The sequence below is a fragment of the Artibeus jamaicensis genome, unplaced genomic scaffold (assembly GCF_021234435.1).
Source record: "Artibeus jamaicensis isolate MK-2021 breed Jamaican fruit bat unplaced genomic scaffold, CSHL_Jam_final scaffold_3307, whole genome shotgun sequence".
Lineage (NCBI taxonomy): Eukaryota > Metazoa > Chordata > Mammalia > Chiroptera > Phyllostomidae > Artibeus > Artibeus jamaicensis.
This window is the reverse complement of record NW_026522040.1, coordinates 6,263,766-6,285,786: the sequence shown is the minus strand read 5'-3', so window position 1 is coordinate 6,285,786 and position 22,021 is coordinate 6,263,766. Positions and strand designations below refer to the sequence as shown.

At 39.5% G+C, this 22,021-nt stretch overlaps 1 protein-coding gene across 3 annotated transcripts in view; it reads right to left on the bottom strand.

The window, feature by feature from the left end:
* The window catches only part of UBE2H (ubiquitin conjugating enzyme E2 H), a 113,937-nt gene that overhangs the window by 81,387 nt on the left and 10,529 nt on the right, over positions 1 to 22,021 (bottom strand). Inside the window, exon 1 of one of the 3 annotated variants that reach the window (XM_053657074.1) lies at positions 21,650 to 21,823. The exons of 1 other annotated variant lie outside the window; for it this stretch is intronic. In XM_053657074.1, the coding sequence (XP_053513049.1) occupies positions 21,650 to 21,729 (80 nt within the window). In that variant the 5' untranslated portion in view covers positions 21,730 to 21,823. Of the gene's footprint in view, positions 1 to 3,348; positions 3,390 to 21,649; positions 21,824 to 22,021 lie in introns of those variants that run through there. One more of the 3 variants, XM_037165819.2, reaches the window with a different exon arrangement.

Genomic DNA, 22,021 nt, shown 5'->3' with positions numbered 1-22,021 from the left:
TCGATCTCTCTCACCCACCACCCCCCATTCCTCCCTCCCTCTCTAAAAACAATACAAATATATCCTCAGGTGAGGATTAAAATAAATAAATCCTCACCAAAAATCCAACCCATGATCAGAGTCATCCATTCTGGTACTATGCAACAGTCTAGTTCAGATTCACAAAGCTTTTTTTTTTTCCTTTTCTAAAAAATATCAGTGTGTGGTTGCCCCTCACACGCCCCTACTGAGGACCCGGCCCACTACTGAGGCATGCACCCTGACTGGGAATCGAACTGGCGACCCTTGGGTTCATAGGCTGGCACTCAATCCACTGAGCCACACCAGCCAGGGCCAGATTTACAAAACTTAATTTTGTTTTTAAAGCTAGTGGGTACACAGCAAAGGAAATCACCAACAAAATAAAAATACCACACACAGAACAGGAGAACTTATCTACTATTAGATCTGATAAGGGGTTAATATCCAAATTTTATAAAGTACTTATAAAATGCAACACCAAAAAACCAAACAACCCAATTAAACAATGGGCAAAAGACTTGAATAGACACTTCTCCAAAGAGGACACACAGATGGCAACAGATGTGTGAAAAGATTCTCAACATCACTAATCATCACAGAAATGCAAATTAAAACCATGATAAGATATCACCTCATACCTGTCAGAATGGCTGTCATCAAGAAATCAACAAACAAGTGCTGGTGAGGATGTGGAGAAAGGGAACCCCTTTGCACTGTCAGTGAAAACGCAGACTGGTACAGCCACTGTGGAGAGCAGTATGGCTATACCGCAAAAAATTAAAAATGAACCTGCCTTTCGACCCAATAATCCCACTTCTGGGAATATATCTGAAGGAATCCAAAACACTAATCTGAAAGAACATAAACACCCCTATGTTCATCGCAGCATTATTTACAATCACCAAGATATGGAAGCAACCCAAGTGTCCATCAGTAGATGAGTGGATAAAAACAACTGTGCGACAGTTACACAATGGAATACTATTCAGCCATAAAAAAGAAGAAAAACATTTTCTTTGCAACAGTATGGATGGACCTGAAAGACACTATGCTAAGTGAAATAAACCAGTCAGAGAAAGACCAACACCTTATGATTTCACTCATACATGGAATCTAATGAACAAACTGAGCTAACAAAGCAAATGGGAACAGACTCATAAATGGAGAGTAGGGTGACAGCTAGTGGTGGGGAGGGGGGAGGGGGAGGCTAGGAGGTGGAGGGATTGAGCAAAAAGTAAAGAGGACTCATGGAGATGGATAACAGTGTGGTGATTCCTGGGGGCAGGGTATAAGGGTAATGAAAAAATACAATAAAGATTTAAAAAAAGAAAAAAAAAGAAAGCTAATGGGAAGGAAAATAGCTTTTCTGTTTCAGATTTCATTCCTGGGGAAATGGAAATAGGCGCAAATCTTCAAGGTTACGCAGTGCACACAGAGAACACCCTGTCCACTTCCAGCAGGCTCACAGCTAATGGCCAAACCACCTGCCAAAGTCTCATTCATTCAGTCTCAGAGGTTGCCCACAAACTCAAGATTATGCTGTTTCATTGTTTATTTTAGAACAGTCACCTTGTAGCGGACTGATACAGCTCACTTCTGCAGGCAATGTGTTAGCATGTATTACATTTGCTAAAGGCAGGAAGTAAATGCACCATTCCCTGTCCCTACCGTGAGGGCAGACCCTCACACGCCTACTCCTCCCCCACCTGTTAAACTGTGTGTGTGCATGCATGTGTGTGTCTGTTGGAGGCTGGGTGGGCCAGAGGCAATGACGAGGCTGAGAGAACCAACACTGAGGGCTTTGAGAAGAAAGAGGAAGGTAGGAATGTTGGGCGACACAAGCTGCTGTCTAGATCTTTGCATCTCAGGTATGGTTCTGCTAGTAAGCACTCTCCCTGGATGAAGTCCTAAACTAATAAAAAGTATTTTAAAAGCGATCATGGAGATTCAAAGAAGCATGTGTTTTTAAAGTACCAAGTAGCTGGGAGAGACAACTAAAACTCTGAAAGTTCTTTTAAAAATCTGCTTGGCCCCGACCAGCACAGCTCAGTTGGTTGAGCATCATCCCACAGGGTGAAGGGCCACCAATTCGGTTCCTGGTCGGGGCACATGCCTGGGCTGTTGGCCCGGAGTCCCACTGAGGGGCTTTGCAAGAGGCAACCAGTCAATGTGTCCACCACCATGTTTCTCTCCCTCTCTTTCTCCTTCCCTTCCCCTCTCTCTAAAAGTAAATAAATATATATATTTTTAATCTACTTACCTATGACTTTCCTAAATTAATAGTATCTGTGCAGTACTCACTGTTGCCCTGCATCTCAACAAACCTATCTTTGAATACTCTCCTTAAAGCTTCACAAGTGTGAAGTTACTAAGGGCAAATACCAAACATACACACAGCAACAAGTATTTGCTATTCTGTGCTATAAGTTTAACATTTATTCTTTTAAGACACTGAGAATTTCAAAATAGTACAACTCTCTGCAACTTCGGCTCTAAACTGCTATTTAAATTAGATGCTGGCAGGCCCTCAACATTCATGCCCTAAAGTGAGACAAATGCTCCTATTAAAAAGGACTCACAGTCAAGAAATGCCAGAAGTGGCAAGGACTGCAGAGATGTCTTCTGTACACACACACACACACACACACACACACACACACACACACACACAGTTTATTAACGAGAGGCACTCAAGCTTTCTGAAGGAAGCTCTCTGAACTATATTCATACTTACTATGATGTAGCAACAATGAGAAATAAAGATTGAAAATATCTTCATGAAGGACACTGTCCCAATATACAAGTTTTTAAAATTACCAACCCTGTACAAACCTACACCCATTCCTATTTGACCATCTGTTGTCCCACTTAAAGTCAAGAAGCCTGGAAAAGAGCAAATGTATCACATGTTGGCTACAATTACTTCTATTTTAAAAAGCAATGACCAACTTCAGTTTTAAAGAAAAACATCAATTTCCATTATCATCCTGTTTCAAAAGCACAGAAATAAATAAACAGAGGCAAGCTAGTGAGTCTGAAACTGAAAACAAAGCCTCAATTGACAAGAATATTTAAAATACCAAAACCCATTTCTAGACTTAAAAATGTTCCTGTTAGTTCCATGCTTCAAATCATCACCGAGGACTCTTGGTACCTGCACTACTGAAGTCCCCCAGCCCACCCGCCCATCTGCAGACTCCCCTCCAGCCCCGCCCCGGCCTCCCAATCCTGGGACCCCAATGCACAGTCACCGCGGCTCCATGCCCTTGCCTAGTCCCCTCCTCTCTACTTAGAATGTCCTCCAACTGTCTGAAAATGCCTACTCACATTCCAAAACCAAGTTCAAGCTTCATCTCTCACAACAGCCGTGTTTCCGAGTGGGGTACACATTGTTCTGACATTCGCAGGTGACAAAGTTGACCTCTCTCTCCTAAAGAAGCCATGTCTCAACTCTCTTTACTGCTTTGCAAAGGGTTTGACAGAGGACAGGCATTGCAAATATTTGATCAGTAAACAGAGAAAACACTGGTGTACCATTTCACTTCCATCAGACTGGCAAATAATTAGTAAGCTCAGCAAGTGTGGGTGTTGATGCCAAAACCAGGAAGTCTGTGAATGGAAATGTAAAGGTTGGTACAACTACTTGGAAGAGTAAGTAGTGTACCAAGCATCACCTCTATTAAGGCTAATGCTTGTCACCACCGCTAAGACCAGCTGTTCTGCTTTAGGTTATAAACACACACGTTAGCTGCTGTCTGTCAGATGGCATTCCTGATTAGCAGTTTTCTATGTGAGGGGATACATACTACATATCCTAAGTGTACACCTGGAAATAAACTAAATGTACATTAATAAAATGGTATGTAAAATGAAGTACATACATGTAACTTACTATAAATGCATTCAAGGCAAAGTTGAGCTACTTCCATCAATGAATCTCACAGACAACATTGAGCTAAAGTGTATGACACCATTTACCTACACATGCATAACAGTGTTACCTATTACCTATGGATATGTATTGATAAGACAGTAAAAAAGCAGAGGATTTCACGAGGCTTCACTAACTTCAGTTCTTAATTTCCTTTAAATAAGTAGAACTTAAAAAAATTTTAAATATATTTCTTAGATATTTATTTATTTTTACAAAGAAGGGAAGGGAAGGGAAAGAATGGGAGAGAAACAGCAATCGGGCACCTCTTGCATACACACCCAACAAGGTACCCAACAACCAGCCCAGGCCTGTGCCCTGACTGGGAAGGGCACCTTTTGGTTCACAGGCCAGCACTCAATCTACTGAGTCACACTAGCAATAACAAACAAATAAACAAACAAAATCCAGAATTTCTGAAGCAAATAAGGCAAAAAGTCAAGATGTGACAAAAATGGGAAAATGAACCCTGTTCTATCATCTTATTCCTCAGATTTGTTGGGGCACTCAAAATATTTCAACCTTCCAAAACCATTTATTTATTTATTTTTAGAGAGAGGGGAAACGAGGGAGAGAAACATCAGTGTGTGGTTGCCTCCTGCACGCCCCGCACTGGGGACCTGGCCCACAACCCAGGCATGTGCTCCAACTGGGGACCAAACTGGCACTGAGTCTGCTGAGCCACACCAGCCAGGGTTCATAAACATTTTTAAGTTAGCCAATAAATAGAATATGTAAATTTAAAAAGAAAAAAGCAAAGGGGTACAACTAACTGTACTTGAACAATAAAAAAATAAGAATATAAGTATAAAATTTTTTTTAAAACCAGCAAACATGTCCACAGCTCCAAATGTTAGTTTTTACAAAAAAAAAAAGTTCTCATTTGAATCCTGCTCATGTGTTAGAGCCGCACTCACTGGGCGCGACAGCCCTCGGGGGTCTATCAGGCTGACCACGCCACGGCTTCTGTCACGTACTCTTAAGGGTCCACTGTACTCACCACTCATTTTCTAAGAACAGAAAAATAAGATTCATCTATTTTTAAAAGATTTTAATAGGGCCACATCATTTAGACAAGAAGAAATAAAAAGCAACAAAATTGGAAAAGAAGTAATAAAATGTCATTTGCGATGGCATAACTCTGTATAAAGAGAAAGTATCAGAACTGATAGAGGAATTCAGTAAAGTAGCAGGATACAAATAAATATTTAAAAACTTGTTTCATTTTTTTAAAATCCCCACCTGAGGGTATGTTTACTGATGAGGGAGAGAAAAAAAATCAGTGTGTGAAAGAAACATCTATCAGTCACCTCCCATAAATGCCCTGGCCAGGGATTGAACCCACAACGTTTTCTGTGCACAGGACAGCACACTAACCAACCGAGCCACCCGGCCAGGACCAAAAGTCTGTTCCATTGTCATGTACCAACAATGAACTGTCAAAAGAGCAGCTGAAAAAAATATGCCATTTACAACTGCCTCAAAATACAAACAAACAAGGAATTAATGTAACCACAGAAGTAAAAGGCCTATACTTGGACAATTTTTAAGAAACTGAAGAAGATACAAATAAATAAAAGCATGTATTTGTATTAACATCATTAAAATGTCTATACTACCCAAGGCAATCTACAGATTCCATGCAATTCCTATCAAAATACCAACAGCATTTTTCTCAGAGCTAGAATAATCCAAAAATGTATATGGAACCACAAAAGACCCAAAACAGCCATGGCAATCTTGAGAAAGAAGAACGAAGTTGGAGGAATAATGCTACCTGATATCAAACTCTACTACAAAGGCTGTAGTAATCAAAACACCATAGTACTGGCATAAAAATCAGTGAAACAGAATAAAGAACCCAGAAATAAGCCCACACCTATATGATCAATTAATATTATGATAAAGGAGGCAAGAGCATATGATTAGGTGAAAACAGTCTATTCAATAAATAGTGTTGGGAAAATTGGAGAGACATATGCAAAAAATAAAACTAGACCCTAACCTTCTTACCATAAAACTCCTAGAAGAAAACAAAGGCTGAAAAATCTCTGACATTGCTCTTAGCATATTTTTTCTGATGTATCTCCTCAGGCAAGAGAAACCAAAAAAATTTTTAAATAAAAATGAACAAATGGCACTGTATCAAACTAAAGTTTCTGCACAGCAAAGGAAACCATGAACAAAGTAAAAACACAACCTACTGAATGGGAGAAGGTATTTACCAATGATACATCAGGTAACGAGTTAATAGCCAAAATCTCTAAAGAACTCATACAACTCAACACCAAAAAACCCAAACAACCCGATTAAAGAATGGGCAGAAGACCCGAACAGACATTTCTGCAGTGAGGACACGCAGATGGCCAACAGACATGAAATAGGATCAATGTCACTCATCATCAGAGAGATGCAGATTAAAACCACAATGAAATACCAATTCGTACCTGTCAGAATGGTTATCAGTAAGTGTTAGTGAGGATGTAGAGAAAAGGGAACCCTCACATGCTGCTGGTGGGAATGCAGATGCTGCTGACTGACATGCTGGTGCAGCCAGTCACTACGGAAAGCAGCATGGGGGTTCCTCAAAAAATTAAAAATGGAACTTCTTTATGACTCAGTGATTCCACTTCTGGGTATACACCAAAGAAACCCAAAACACTAATTTGAGAGAACATATGCACCCCTACGGTCACTGTAGAGTGTTTATTTTATACAAACTGCAGACACAGGCTATATTTTAGCCTATAATTTCAATTCTTGGAATAAGTTCTTTGGGTTAACTGAGAAACCCCTTTAATGTGAATCCATATTAAAAGCTATCTTTTTTTCTTTTTGGTTAGGAGTAAAAATTTTTATTTATCAATTCTAGTTTACAATCAATAACATTTTATAGTAGTTTCAGTGTACAGCCTAGTGGTTAGACAACCATACACACATACTTTACGAAGTGTTCCCCCTGGTATTTTCAGACCTGCCTGTATCATACATAGATATTACAATATTATTGACTGTATTCCCTATGCTGTACTTTACAACCCCAAGACTATTTTGTAACTAGCAATTTGTACTTCTGAATCCCTGCACCTTGTTCACCTAGTCCCCCTGCTCCCTTCCAGCAACTAAGTCTGTTCTGTGTCTATGAATCTGTTTCAATTTTGTTTGTTCATTTATTTTGCTCTTTAGGTGGCCAGAAATAAGCCAAATCATATGGCATCTGTCTTTCTCTGACTTATCTCCCTGAGCATAATAGCATCTAGGTCCATCCATGTTGTCACAAATGTTAAGCTTTCAGTCTTTTTCATGGCCAAGTAATATTCCATCACATACATTTACCACATTTCTTTATCCACTTGTCTACTGATGGACCCTTAGGTTGCTTCCATATCTTGGTTGTTGTAAATCTATTTTTGTCCCACCCTGTATATATGATAAAGTATGGCAAATATTTATTAATGAATATATACAATGAATGGGATGATATATAATACAGGTAATTCATTTACCGTATTTTTTGGACAGTAAGACACATTTCCCTCCCCAAATTTGGGAGAGAAAGGGGGATGTGTTTAACAGTCCAAATGTAGCTTACCTGGCTTGCTAGGGGGTGAGGGAGGGGGGCGCCTATGTTATTTAAATTATTGACTATTTTACCACATTTTTTCCCTTCAAAATTTTTTCCCCTATTTTCCTCCTTGGAAACTTAAGTGCATCTTATGGTCCGGTGCATCTTACAGTCCAAAAAATGCAGCATGTTTTTATTTCCTCTTTTATTTCTCTAAGATTGTTCATAGTAAACTACAAAAAATTTTTTCCAGTCAATTTCTAGTGAGTAAAAAATTTACTATTGCCTTAATTATGCAATTCTATCTGAATCACCCTTATCAACTAACTTCCACAATAAAATGAATTTTTACCTGCTTGTATAGTTTTACCCATACAAACGTGGCAGCTAAAAGAAAAAGCATTTATAAGGCCAGGTTTAGGTCCTGCCACTGTATTTTAACCAGTAAGTTTCACTGCCAACCTAGAATTGCTTCTGCAGTGGTATCAATCGTAATTCACAGCAGCTCTCCCTTGTTACTGAACACGCTTAGACACTTTTCATGCAATTACATTAACTGAAAAAATTCAAACAAGAACCTTGTCCCACCTACTAAACCATACTGCCTGCCTTTCAAGATATATTCTACATGAAAACCAAAACTGAATACAGGTGTCCATCTCCCAAAATGCAGTGCAGATACACTTGCCCCACAGAACAAAATCGTGCAGTGGCTGCCCCTCATCACCAGACCAGGGCGGGAAGGCCTCGCCTCGACTCCACCGTCTGTGACACCACGGCAACAGCCGGCACCTCCGTGGGGCTGGTCGAAGTCTGACTTGAACATGGTAAACAAAGTGCCTGCATTCTCAGGTCAGCAGGTCATAAGTTACAACTGAACAGCATTTAAATAATTATAATTTCATAATATTTAATTCTAGGGATTCATTTCTAGAAAGAGCAACAACTGTTACTGACATAAGATAGAGGCTTTTCCTACTCAAACTTTAACATTAATGCAGTTTTCTAAATATGAAGCAACATTTTACTACCATATTTCAAAGTCAGAACTGAAGATACCGAGGTTTTTATTTCGTACTTCTAAAAAGCCCTAGTAAATATTCATACCAAGAAAGCAATAAACTGCAGAACTTATTTAACTACCCAAGTCTATCTGTAAAGATATTAAGATTTAAAATAAGATTTTAAATTTGTTATAAAGCTATTTTCAATTCTGTATTCCCTAGAAAGCAATACATATGGCTGCAGGCTTTTTACATTTTACATACACAATCAGAATTATATGCAGAATGTTGAGATAAACTCAGAATGTTCAAGTTGCAAAGACACATTAGAATCATCTCCCACAACTCCTTATTCCATAGATAAGAAAACAGATACACCCAAGAAGGAAGTGAAAGGCACAAGGCCCCACGGCGAGTGAGCAGCAGAACCAAGGGCAAGAACCCTGGACGGTCCACCAGCATGATGCTCTCTACCAACTCCCCAGTTAGGTCCTCTGAACTGAAGTTGGACGACCCTAGCTAAATTATAAATGAAAACCTCCAAGTTAACATTTTTCCCTTAATGCCCAAGAGTAAACAATTTTATCATGTAAACCCAGTCTCCTAGTAAAGTAGAACCTAGAAGACATGGGATAAAGGTAAGAGGCGGACCAACATTCATGGCATGAAGCCAGGCCTAAATGATAATGCTCCTAAATATGTAAAGAAAACGAACAAACGAACAAACAAATAAAACAACATTCATTGTGGCAGACACTGCTGGTGGATCAATCCAATATCTACTCTCCACTTCTTCCTAATAAAACTCTGATTTTATTAAAGGCAATCAAAAAGCAATGTTTCTCAGCCTCTCTTGCACCTAGGGTTGGTCAGCTGACATTTCCTGCCCGCGATAAAACTGCAATTTATAGGAAGGGACGCTCAGAAAAGCAACTTAAAAGTTGGGGGCAGAGTCTTAACTAGTTCTTATACTGCTGTCTCCCCCTTTCCTTCCCCGCCCCCTGCGTGAAACGTTAATGCTGTGGCAGGAACTAAGCTACACACTAAAGAGGACTGGGTAAAAAGACAGAAGGAGCCTGGGTCCCTAGTGACATCGTCTTTGCCCTTGTGCCTGCTTGCTAACTCCACGTTACTAGCAGCCAACTACAATGCCTGAGTTACTTACTAAGCAACTACATACTAAATGCACTCATGTACACTATTTCATATGACTCTTCAAGCAGTCTCATAATGTGGTATTTTCTTCATGTTTTGGATGAGGAAACAAATGCAGATGCAATTCCAAATATGTGACTAAAACCTACAGTCAATACACTATACTGTATTTGTATTTTACTTTTCAAATGTAGTACACATCTGAAAAGGGATATACATCTCAGAATACTATCTTAATCATTTCTCATCTAATGTGCCACAAAATCATGCATTTCCTCTGCCAAAACTATTACAACCCTGTCAATCCACAATCAGACTTTAACAACCTCTGTGGGTATATTCTTTACCAAGAGTCCTCTTTTGGTTGACAGATGACGAGAGGCCCTACCTCCAGCGAAGTATCTAGCAGGTGTGTCCCTGAGTGTCCATTAGACCGTGAACAGCAAACAGTTCAGCCTCCTCACAGCAGCCCACACAATCTCAGTCACATACACTGAACTACAGCAGTACGTACTCAACAGGGACTCACCTACGACCTCCAACCTTTAAATCAAGGTAGCCCCCAGACACCGGCACCCTCCTGCATATTTACCTCCTGCCTCTGAGACACTCAGCTTCCTTCAGGAAGCATTCCCGAAACCTGACTGAGATTCAGCTCTATACTTTCCAAGGTCCTGCCCTCTTTTTAAACTTATTTTTAAGTTCTTAGGTGCCCACAGTATTTATTTGCGTAGTCTCTTTATACAGTTGACCTCTGAACAATGCAGGAGTTAGGGGTGCTGACCCCTGCAAGAATACTCATGGGTAACTTTTGACTCCCCCAAAACTTCACTACCAACAGCCTACTGTTGACTGAAAGCCTCGGCGATAATATAAATGGTCGACTAACACATTTCGTACATTGCGTATATCAGAGAAAAGGAAATGTTAAAATCACAAGAGAAGTGGCATCTACAGTACTGTGCGTAGTTACTGAAAACATCTGCGTGTGAGTGCACCTGCACAGCCCATGCTGTTCAAGGACCGACGGTCTCTCCGCGCTATGGTCCTATTCACTTCTACGTGGAACTAGAGGGAAACACAGAGTTAATGACACAACTCAGTAACGTGTCCTTAAACAGACTTATTCGAGAGAGCAGAAAAAGCTCTAAAAATGAAGAAGACGTGAGCACCTGTGCCTCCTAGGTCCTCATAAAGTCATGTCGAATAAATATGAACAGTGCTGAGACTCAGATAACAGAGCCAAAAATAAACTTGTAATTTAATTCCTCAAGCCATCAGTTGAAGTATTAATAAATTTACAGTTCTTTAATTAAAAGAAAATTTCTGAGAACTTATTCTGCTACTCTCCACTCCTTTTCCAAAAACTAGAGTAAACCTCCCCCCAGGCCTGCTTCACTCAGAAATGGAAGTAACTCAATACTTACCATTATGTTCCCACCAAAAGCATGATTAAATATAAAAAATAAAAAAAGACTTTGCATAGTAAAAAAGAAATTATATCAGTTTTATATTTTATTTTAAAAGCCTGGACTCTGGCTAGTCTTCTAGTTTGGAACAAAGATAACTGCTCTATGACTGAAATAGTCTAGCCATGGTCCCGCACTGTCAGCTGCCCAGAGTCAAGTCAGTGCCTGATAAAAATAGCATTCAATGCAGCACATCCTATAGCCCAAGAAGTAAACCACCATCCAATGTGTTTCCTCCTCGTCTCCACACAAAAAGAGGCACCACCTCATTCCATCACATCAATGATACACCACTGCTTTATGACACACCATGAAAGAAAAAGGCCGATCATCGAAATGTGACTCACCGCCCATTGTAAGACATCTCAATTTCAAAGCTATTAAGATGCAGGGAAAGTGTCTTAGAATCTATAAAATACAGTGCAGATCTGACATTCTTTACTAACATAAACACACTTGCCATCTTCACACAACACTAATTTTCCTTGTTGGCTAAATGTGTATTTATGTGGTTTATTGTATATTCAATTCAATCTGTTTCAAGTATTTTATCAAAGATTGTACTACTATGTCAACACTATGCTAGGTAAAATTAAGCGCATCCACATCCTAGACTTTATGGCACGGTGACAATCTCATCCAGTGTTCAGCGAGTAGTCTCCCTTATCCGCAAGGGACATGTTCCAAGACCTTCCAGCGAATGCCTGAGACTGCAGACAGTACCAAACCATAATGTTTTTTCCTGTACGTACAAACCGTTTCATTTAAAGGAAGCACTTACAGCCTCTCTTTGGAATGTCTGAATTGCCAACACCATTACTCTTGTATTTTGGGGCCATTATTAAGTAAAATAACAGCAACTTGCATGTTATAAGGGACTAAAGCATGAGAAAGCCTTGTTGGCCCCAGACCCAGCACTAGAAGGCCTTACTCTACGATCTCAGCACTTCCAACCCATCTGTGTACCCAGGTTTTTATCCAGAAAAACTGGGCCATAACATCTCAAACCAAGATGCTACAAGAATAAGTACTGGAAAGAGAAGTACCACATTACAGACAGGAGCGGAAGGAAGGCAGACCTGACGACAAAATGGGCCAGCAGGACAGAATTTAGCTACCTGCACTAAAAGACTTTTTGGAAAAAAATGCAAAGGTAAATCTGGAAAAAAAAAATTAGAAACCTTAAGGAGTATTAGCTCTATTTACTAAACATGGCCCACTAAGGTGAATGGATAAACAAACTGGTACATCCAGGCAATGGAATGTAATTTAGAGCTAAAAAGAAATGAGTTACCAGACATGAAGAAAATTTAGTGCACATTTAATGCACATTACCAAGTGAAAGAAGTCAATCTGAAAAGACTATTTACTATATGATTCTAACTATTATGACATTCTGGTGAAGGCAAAACTACAGAGACAGTTACAAAAATGAATCAGTGGTGCCCTGCTGGGTAGCTCAGTTGGTTAGAGAATCATCCCCATACGCCAAGGATGCAAGTTCTATCCCTAGTCAGGGCATGTACAAGAATCAACTAATGAATGCATAAATAAATGGAACAACAACAGATGTCTCTTTCTCTCTCTCTCTCTAATCAATAAAAATTGGGCCCTGGCTGATGTGGCTCAGTGCACTGAGCACCAGCCAACGAACCAAAGGGTCATTGGTTTGATTCCCAGTTGGAGTGCATGCCTGGGTTGCAAGCTGGGTCCCCAGTGTGGGGGCTCAAGGGAGGAAACCACACACTGATATTTCTCTCCCTCTCTTCCTCCCTTCCCCCGTCTAAAAATAAATACATTTTTTAAAAACTTGTTAAAACATTTTTTAAAAATCAGCCCTGGCTGGTGTAGCTCAGTGGATTGAGCAGGGGCCTGTGAAGCAAAGGGTTGCCGGTTCGATTCCCAGTCAGGGCACATGCCTGGGTTGCAGGCCAGGTCCCCAGCAGGGGACACATGAGAGGCAACCACACATTTTTAAAAAAACTTTTTTTTTTTAAATCAGTGGCTGCCAGGATCTGGAGCATTGGAGTGAATAAATAAGTGGAACACAGGATTTTTCAGGGCAGTACAGTACTCTGTGTGATACCGTAATGGTGGACGTATGTCATCACAGGTTTGTCCAAACCTGCAGGATGAAGCCTACCGTGAGTGAACCCTATTGCAAACTATTTTGGATGATAATGATCATGCTAGTGTTCATCAATTATAACAAATGCATCTCTGGTGGGGATGCTCACTATGGGGCAAGCTGTTCATGACTGGGGGCAGAGGGACCGGGAAATCTCTGTATTTTCTCTTCAATTTTGCTGTGAACCTAAAACTAAAAAAAGAAAAGAAAAAGAAAAAAGCTGTCTTTTTTTTTTTTACGTTACTGGCGTACTCATACTTGAGAAAGCGAGCAAAGGAAATGGAGGTAACCAAAACATCAGCTGACCACCTGCCCAGGTCGTTGAGCCAGTAAGAGGCCCGACCCTAAGCGTCGCACTATTGGCTCTCAGCATCTACCCGACATCCAGATGCTGGCAAAGGCCAAAGGTCTGAACGCTGATGTAACTGAATCAATAAAGAGCTGGTTTTAAACACTTCTGACTTATATACCACACAAAAACCCAGGTGTCTCCTTGAGTTGATATAGGAATTCTGAACTGTCCTCTACAATCTTCGACTAGAATTTATTACCACTCTGTAACTAGTGAGATACTTCCCATTAGTATTCAATTTCCACCTTTCTTCCTATTTTCAGGGACAACCCTGGGAGATGAATACTTTGCCTTAACTTTTAGCCTAGATCAAACAGGTTACGCCAAATTTTAATATCTTTCTGTTACTTTTCCAGAGGTCACTGCCTAATAGCCTCAGCTACAAATACTTTGCCGAAGAAAACAATATACTTTTGTAAGACTTTCATCATGTGGAACTCAGTTAGTGTTATTCATAGGGAAAAAGGAGAAATTGGCAAAACTCAGACAATATAAAAATATAACAAAACTGTTAAAGTAAGTAAGTTTTCTCATTTAAAGGAGTAAGACTCAACTTTCGAAAATTCTGAAGAAAAACTGAAAGCCAACTACAATTATATCAGTATTTTCACTGAAACTACAAATAGAACAGCTAAAAAGTGTCAAATAGTGAAAAATATACTCCTTAAGATAGACTACAGTGTTTCTATGGGTCAAAATAATGGCCCTTTGCTAGAATTAGCGGCTGTTAAGAATATATTCTCTCTTACTAATTATGTAAGTACAGTAAATCCTCACTTAACCTAGTAGATAGGTTCTGAAACTTTTTGAACATGACCTATAAGGAAACCAATCTTACCATAGGCTAACTGATACAGAGTTTAGTTCCTTACATCTCATCAACACTGTAACAAAATGACATTCAAGAGTTCATAACAAAAAGACATACTGAATGTAATAGCATTTTATCACTACCTTATCCCCAAGTTCTCTTTCTGGTCTAAAACCCTTTTGGACTATACAATTCTTTGAGTTATGAGGTTCTTAACGAATACCTTTGCAACTCATCCGAAATTTAATCTTCATTTTCACATATAAATGTTACTATAGACCTAAAAACAGCCAAATGTAATAAGTTAAATTTGCCATGCAAACAGCTAAACAAATGGAACTCCTATACCGAAGCCACTAATAACTAAGATGAATGCACCACAGGTTACAATCAAAAGTCGAAAACAATTACTTCCTCCAGGAGGTCGAACCTAATTCCCCTAGCACCACAACCCCACCATGAGTGCTTAGTGATGAGCTTTAAAAGAACGGAATGCAAAGGGAAAAATAGTAACTTTACAGTGGAGAAACCTAACAAGCACCTCAGTCACATGAATTGTGAATCGAGGTTCCCATACCCAGTGCAGTGATGAGGGGGCACAGCAGAATTCTTTCTAAAAAACCACAATGAATTTGGCCAAATTTTAATACCTCATTATCATGAGGTCTGATCATGGGTGTGTGGGGGGGAGGGTGGGGAATCACATAAACTGAACTTGAGGAGCATTCCAAAAACCAACTGACCAGTGCTCCAGAAAAACAGTCAAGGTCATGTAGAACAAAGGAGCAGTAAGAAACTGTCACAGACCAGGAAATATTGGGCTGGCCAGAAAGTTTGTTTTTTTCCATTAGATGGCTGGAGTAGCACTTAGTTAACTGTCTTTAACTTCATTTGAAACAATTCTGTTAGACTGTATTATGACAGCTGTCATATCAGCATGCATTTAAAAAAAATTGGTGAATTTTTGTGTAGCCACTTTAATATTGACGATGGAAGAAAATACACAACATTTTCAGCATATTGTGCTTTATTATTTCAAGAAAGGTAAAAACTAAAACAAAAAAATTTATGCAGTGTATAGAGAAGGTGCTGTGACTGATCGAATATATCAAAAGTAGTTTGCAAAATTTCATGCTGAAGATTTCTTGCTGGATGATGCTCCACGGTTGGGTAGACCAGTGGAAGTTGATAGCAATCAAATAGAGACATTAGTTGAGAACGATCAATGTTATACTATGTGGGAGACAGCCAACATACTCAAAATATCCAAATCAATAAAGTTATTGAGGAAAATGAAAAATGTATTTTATTTTATGGAAAAAAACTAAATGAACTTTTTGGCCAACCCAATACTAAGGATTGAATCCTGGAGCAGAAAAGGTTCATGCAAAAACCAATGAAATCTGAACAAAGCCCAGAGTTTAATTTATATACAGTGTACCAATGTTGATTTCTTAGTTTTGGCAAATGTGCCATCATAATATAAAACAGTAACAGAATTAAAATCTGTATTATCTTTAAAACTTTTCTGTAAATCAAAAATAAAGTTTATTTTTAAGTCAAAAGGTATCAATCATTAAGGCAAAAACAGAAGAAAATTAAGGGTCACTTACATCCCAAGCTTTTTTTCACAAAATCATCCCAACTTTTAAAAAATTAAGCATATAAAGTTTTTATACACGCTCAGCTGTGTTGACACTAACAATTAAAAACACTAAAACATGAAGCAAAACTGATCTACTACAGGCACTCAGAGCTTAAACATCAATAAAAATACTGACACCTAAATTTTCTGCAAAAGATATACTTAAGCTGTACTGAGAGTATTAAAAGGCATAAAGATAAAATATTTAAACTGAACTGTTTCAAACTTTGATGGGATCCAATCCTGGTTCTGGGCATATTCTTCCACTCAATTATACCCTCACATTCCCTAGTTTACCTTTTAAAAAACAAAATATAACTTAGATAATTAAATATATAAAATTTTGAAAAGAACAGCATGCTGCCATTGTAGCCTGGTAAAAAGCTTCTATGAATCAGGTGCTCTTATGGGACTTATTTTATTTTTAAATTGATGGGGCACATACGACTCAGACACCCCGAGAACACAAAGCACAATGCCACCTAATCTACTACTATAAAGAGATGTCATAACATTTATATGAAAACCTACTAAGTCATTTTTGGTTTTAACTTCATGACTAACACTCATAAATAAAATTAACTGAGGTATTAGTCTATAGTTTTAATTCTATTTTTCACGTATCAAATGTGACTACTAAGTAGTGAAACTGATTTCATAAGTCACAAATAAAAAGCAGGTTCCTCACTTCAACTTTGGCTTTTATTTTTTTCTATCAAAAAAAAAATTACCAGAATTTGCAGCTAAGTATCACTATTTCACTATTACTTAAGGCCACAAATAATATTGCCTAGGAAGAATACAATTATTAATTTCTACTCAAAGAACCCTTATATTCAGAAGCAACCATTGCTTTGTAATGACTTTATTTTTTGCTCTGCCAAGTTTTCTCCACATGTAAAAACATGCCAAAATCTACATAATATTCTAAAATTTCACTTTAATTAAAATGTCATCGGAACTTCATCAGACCTGACAAAACACTGTGAAGAATGACACCTAAGAACTAAAACAGATTTCCCACCAAGATGGAGGCATAGGTAGACACACTGTGCCTCCTTGCACAACCAAAATAAGGGCGACAATTTAGCAACAAAGTAACAACCAGAATTGACAAAATTAAACTGTATAGAAGTCAGACAACCAAGGACTTAATACAGACACATTCATCCAAAGCGGCAGGCAGGGTGAAGTCAGGTGGCCGAGCAGAGAAGAAATGCAGCACAAAAATTGGTGACACTGGGCATACAAGGCATCCTGGGCGCACAAGGCATCCCCGGCACACAAGACAGCAGCTGGCACATCCCGGCCGCAGGGTGGCAACGGGAAGACCCAGCCAGGAGGTGACTGAAGCAAGGTACTGCGTGCAAGGCAGCTGCTGACCAGGTGGCGGTCCCACATTTGCACACAGATAAACCAGGCGAAACTGGGAAGCGAGACAGACAGAACAACCCAGGGGCCCAGTGGGGGAAAATGAAGCCTCAAAATACTGACTGAAAACACCTGTGGGGGTTGAGGCACTGGGACAGACTCCCAGCCTCACAGGGAATTCGTTGGAGAAACCCACAGGGTCCTAGAATGTACACAACCCCACCCACCTGGGAATCAGCACCAGAAGGGCCCAGTTTGCTTGGGGGAAGTGGCAGAAGGGACTGAAATCCAACAGAGAGCAGAGCGAGCACCACTGTTCCCTTTCAGACCCCGCCCCCCACATACAGCTTCACAACAGTGACTGGGTTGCCCCACCCTGGTGAGCACCTAAGGCTCTGCCCCTCACTACAAAACAGGTGCAACAAGACCAAAAAAATGGTCCAAACAAAAGAACAGATCAAAGCTCCAGAAAAAGTACAACTAAGCCACAAAGAGAGACAACCTATCAGACGCACAGTTCAAAGCACTGGTGATCAGGATGCTCATAAATTGGTTGAATTTAGTCACAAATTAGATGAAAAAATGAAGGCCACCCTAAGTGAAATGAAGGAAAATGCACAGGGAACAAATAGAGATGGGAAGGAAAATGGAACTCAAATCAATGGAGTGGGGACCAGAAGGAAGAAATAACCAAACAGAAAAGAATGAAGAAACAAGAATTCAAAAAAATGAGGAGAGGCTTAGGAACCTCCAGGACATCTTGAAACATTCCAACATCCAAATTATAGGGGTACCAGAAGGGGGAAAGGAACAGCCACCAGTGGAAAACTTATTTGAACAAATAATAAAGGAGAATTTCCCCAATCTGGCAAAGGCAATAGACTTCCAGGAAATCCAGGAAGCTCAGAGAGTCCCAAAGAAGTTGGACCCAAGAAGAAACACACCAAGGCACATCATAATTACATTAGCCAAGATTAAAATGAAGAAAAGAATCCTAGAAGCAGCAAGACATAAGGGGACAGTCACCTACCTACAAAGGAGTTCCTATCAGACTGTCAGCGGATTTCTCAAAAGAGACCTTACAGGCAAGGGGCTGGAAAAAAGCATTCCAAGCCATGAAAGGCAAGGACCTCCATCCAAGATTGCTCTATCCAGCAAAGCTTTCATTTGGAATGGAAGGGCAGATAAAGTGCTTCTCAAATGAGGTCAAGTTAAAGGAGTTCATCATTACCAAGCCCTTATTGTATGGAATGTTAAAGGAACTTATCTAAGAAAAAGATAAAAAACATGTATAGTGAAATGACAGCAAACTCACAATTATTAACAACCACACCTAAAACAAAAACAAAAACAAACTAAGCGAACTATAACAGGAACACAACCACAGAAATGGAGATCATATGGAGGGTTAGCAACAAGGGAGTGGGAGGAGGAAAGAGGGGGAGAAGATACAGAGAATAAGTAGCATAGATGGTAGGTAGAAAATAGACAGGGGGAGGGCAAGAATAGTATGGGAAATGTAGAAGCTAAAGAACTTAAGACACACGTACATGAATTAAAGGTGAGGAATGTGGGTGGGACATGGTGTGCAGGGTGAAGGGGAACAAAGAGAGGGAAAGGGGACAACTGTAATGGCATAATCAATAAAATATATTTTAAGAAAAAAAGAAAGAACTAAAACAGCCAGAACTACCAAACCCAAATCATTACATTTTATTCAATTAATTCCAATAAGTCCCAATTTAAAAAGCATCCGAATCATACACTATTTTTTGATCCTATAAAAAACAGAATTTCTATTTCCTATCAAGCAAATAAAAAAATAAGTCATGCATCTGTCAACTAAGATAATCCAGTTCAAAGGCTTGAATATACAGACATACACCTAGTCACTCCCCACAACAGAGAACAAGCACCAGCAGACATGGGATTTTTTGTTGGTCATTCTTTGAATTACAAGATGCAAAGGGGCCCAAACTCCATCCTGGGAACAAGCCCCCAAAGGGACGGAGGCCACTCTCCTTCACCTTGACTGAAGGGCACAAAGAGGATGCTGAGGCTGGAAGGTAAGAGACCTCTAGACTTCCTAGCTTGAGGACTTAAAAGAAAATACAGTTAGTTAGTAGCTTCTGAATCTCGGAAACACTGACCAGATTGGCTAATACCATCTTAGAAAAAAACAAGTTCTTCAGCAGCAAGAAGAGACTAGTACCTTTAAAGCGTAGGAACACAAAATTCAGGTGCCAAGTTCCACTGTGCCTGACCTCACCAAAAGTTAAAGCAACTCTAAGACACGCCTTATTTTTGCGTTCAGAAGATAAATAGCAAACCTGTAAACTACTTTTCATATTTTTGGCTCAAGTTTGAGTTAAACAATTGTCAAGCTGCACAGAGTGAAATAGGCCTAGAATAAAGGACCTGGCTTCACTACCACTTTTAATTAACCTTGAATGTGAGATAGAGAAAGGGATCTGGAAATACCTTCTCCCTAAAAGTTTATTTATGTACTTCCCTGCCAGGGTACTTAGCCGTCTTGCCCGATTTCTAGAAATTAGTCAAAATAGAGGCTAGGAACACTAAAGGAAAACAGACATATACAAGGGTACACTGAAATGCTGTGTGAAATGATACTACAGTCTTCATGAGCCACCAACAGGCTTCCTGATGTGTTAAGGTTTTTAGATGTTATAAAATTCTCAGCTAAAGCTCAAAGGAAACACCACGTTAATTAAAGAGAGAAAGAATCTGGTACCTAACCATTCTAACCCAAGAGCCTATAGAAAAAAAGATAAAAGCAAAAGTGTTCACAAGAGCAGGAATGACTCCACACAGATGTACTTAAACACAGGTCATTTGGGGATCAAAGACAGCATCCGAGATTGCCGCTCTTCACCGCCAGGAGATGGGCAGCAATCTACATAATCGGAGGAAAGAACACACTCAAAGTCTACTTCCTCTCCTTCTTCCACCATAAAACAAACCTGACTTTAATGTGTTTGTTAAATCCCTAAGGATACGAAGGAACAGAGGTGTTAAATAAAGGGTTTTTTTCCCCCTCTATTATCTAGATGGTAGCTATGGTGAATTGACTGGATTAATTGGTAAAACTGTTAAACTGTGTCGCCAAATCGATGATTGCGTTATCAACCATATATTACATTCTACATTTTAATATACTTACTTAAATATATTCTAAAGCAACACTGAGATCAGCCACCAAGTTAAGATAAAGAGCTAACACTCCTTTTGACAGAAAATACCACAAATGCTCTGGCCAGGCAGCTCCATTGGTTGGAGTGTTGTCCCAATACACCAAGGCTGCAGGTTCGATTCCAGGTCAAGGCATGTATAAGACTCAACCAAAGAATGTATAAACAAGTGAAACAACAAATCAATGTTTGTTTCTCCCTCTCTGTCTCTCAAATCAATTTGAAAAATGATTAAAAAAAGAAAATGCCACAAGTATTTAGAATGTATTTCCATTACAATGCAAATATAATTTGTAATAAAAATCCAAAATATATAAGACCTACATCATAGTATGATTCCTTATTTAAAAAAAAGATTTTATTAATTTTTAGAGAGAGAGGTTAAGGAGGGAGAAAGAAAGGAAGAGAAATATCAGTGTGTGGTTGTCTCTCATACACCCCCAGCAGGGACCTGGCCCACAACCCGGGCATGCACCTCTAGTGGGAATTGAACCAGCCACCCTCTCGTTCCCATGGTTCGCAGGTCAGCACTCAATCCACTGAGCCACACCAGCCAGGAACATAGCATGATTTCATTGCAGGAGCCTTAGTTTGGTTAGTGATGACGAAGTACAGTAGCTCCCTGCATTATGCAGTTTCCATATCCATGGTTTCACTTACTCATGGTCAAAATATGAAATGGAATACTCTAGAAATAAATAACTTATAAGTTTTCAATTGCATGGCTTTCTGAGTAGCATGGAAAAAATCTCACAAAGTCACACTCCAACCCGCCCCAGGTGTGAATCATCCCTTTGTCCAGTGTATCCTCGCTGTATACACTCCCTATCAGTCACTTAGCAGCCATCTCAGTTATCAGACCTACTCTCAAAGTACTGCAGTGCCTGGGGCAGGTAACCCTCATTCCACTCAATGATGAATGGCCCCTAAGTACCAGAGTAGTGATGCTGGCAATTGGGATATGTCAAAGAGAAGGCAGTAAGGGTACGTATGCACAGGCAAAAGCGTGTCTGTTGGACTGGGCACCATCAACAGTTTCAGGCATCCGGCAGAAGTCTGAGAACACATGCCCTGCAGACAGGGGTAGGGGAGCTCCTCTACCGGCGGACAGGTGTGGAACCCTGAGGGCCGAACGTTAAGTTACCATTTGCTAAGAATAAGTTTTAAAAATCCAGTTTCTTTCCTGTGGAGTAAAACAAAAAGAGTTATGTAATTTCAAGCTTTGTTGCCATGGAGATTTACTAATTTATTCACAGATTTATATAAATAATTAGTAAAAGAGTAAACATGCAGTGGTCTAAGACCATAAAACAATGTATCCAACTGTATATCACCAGGTGGTCTCTTATGGACATGTTTC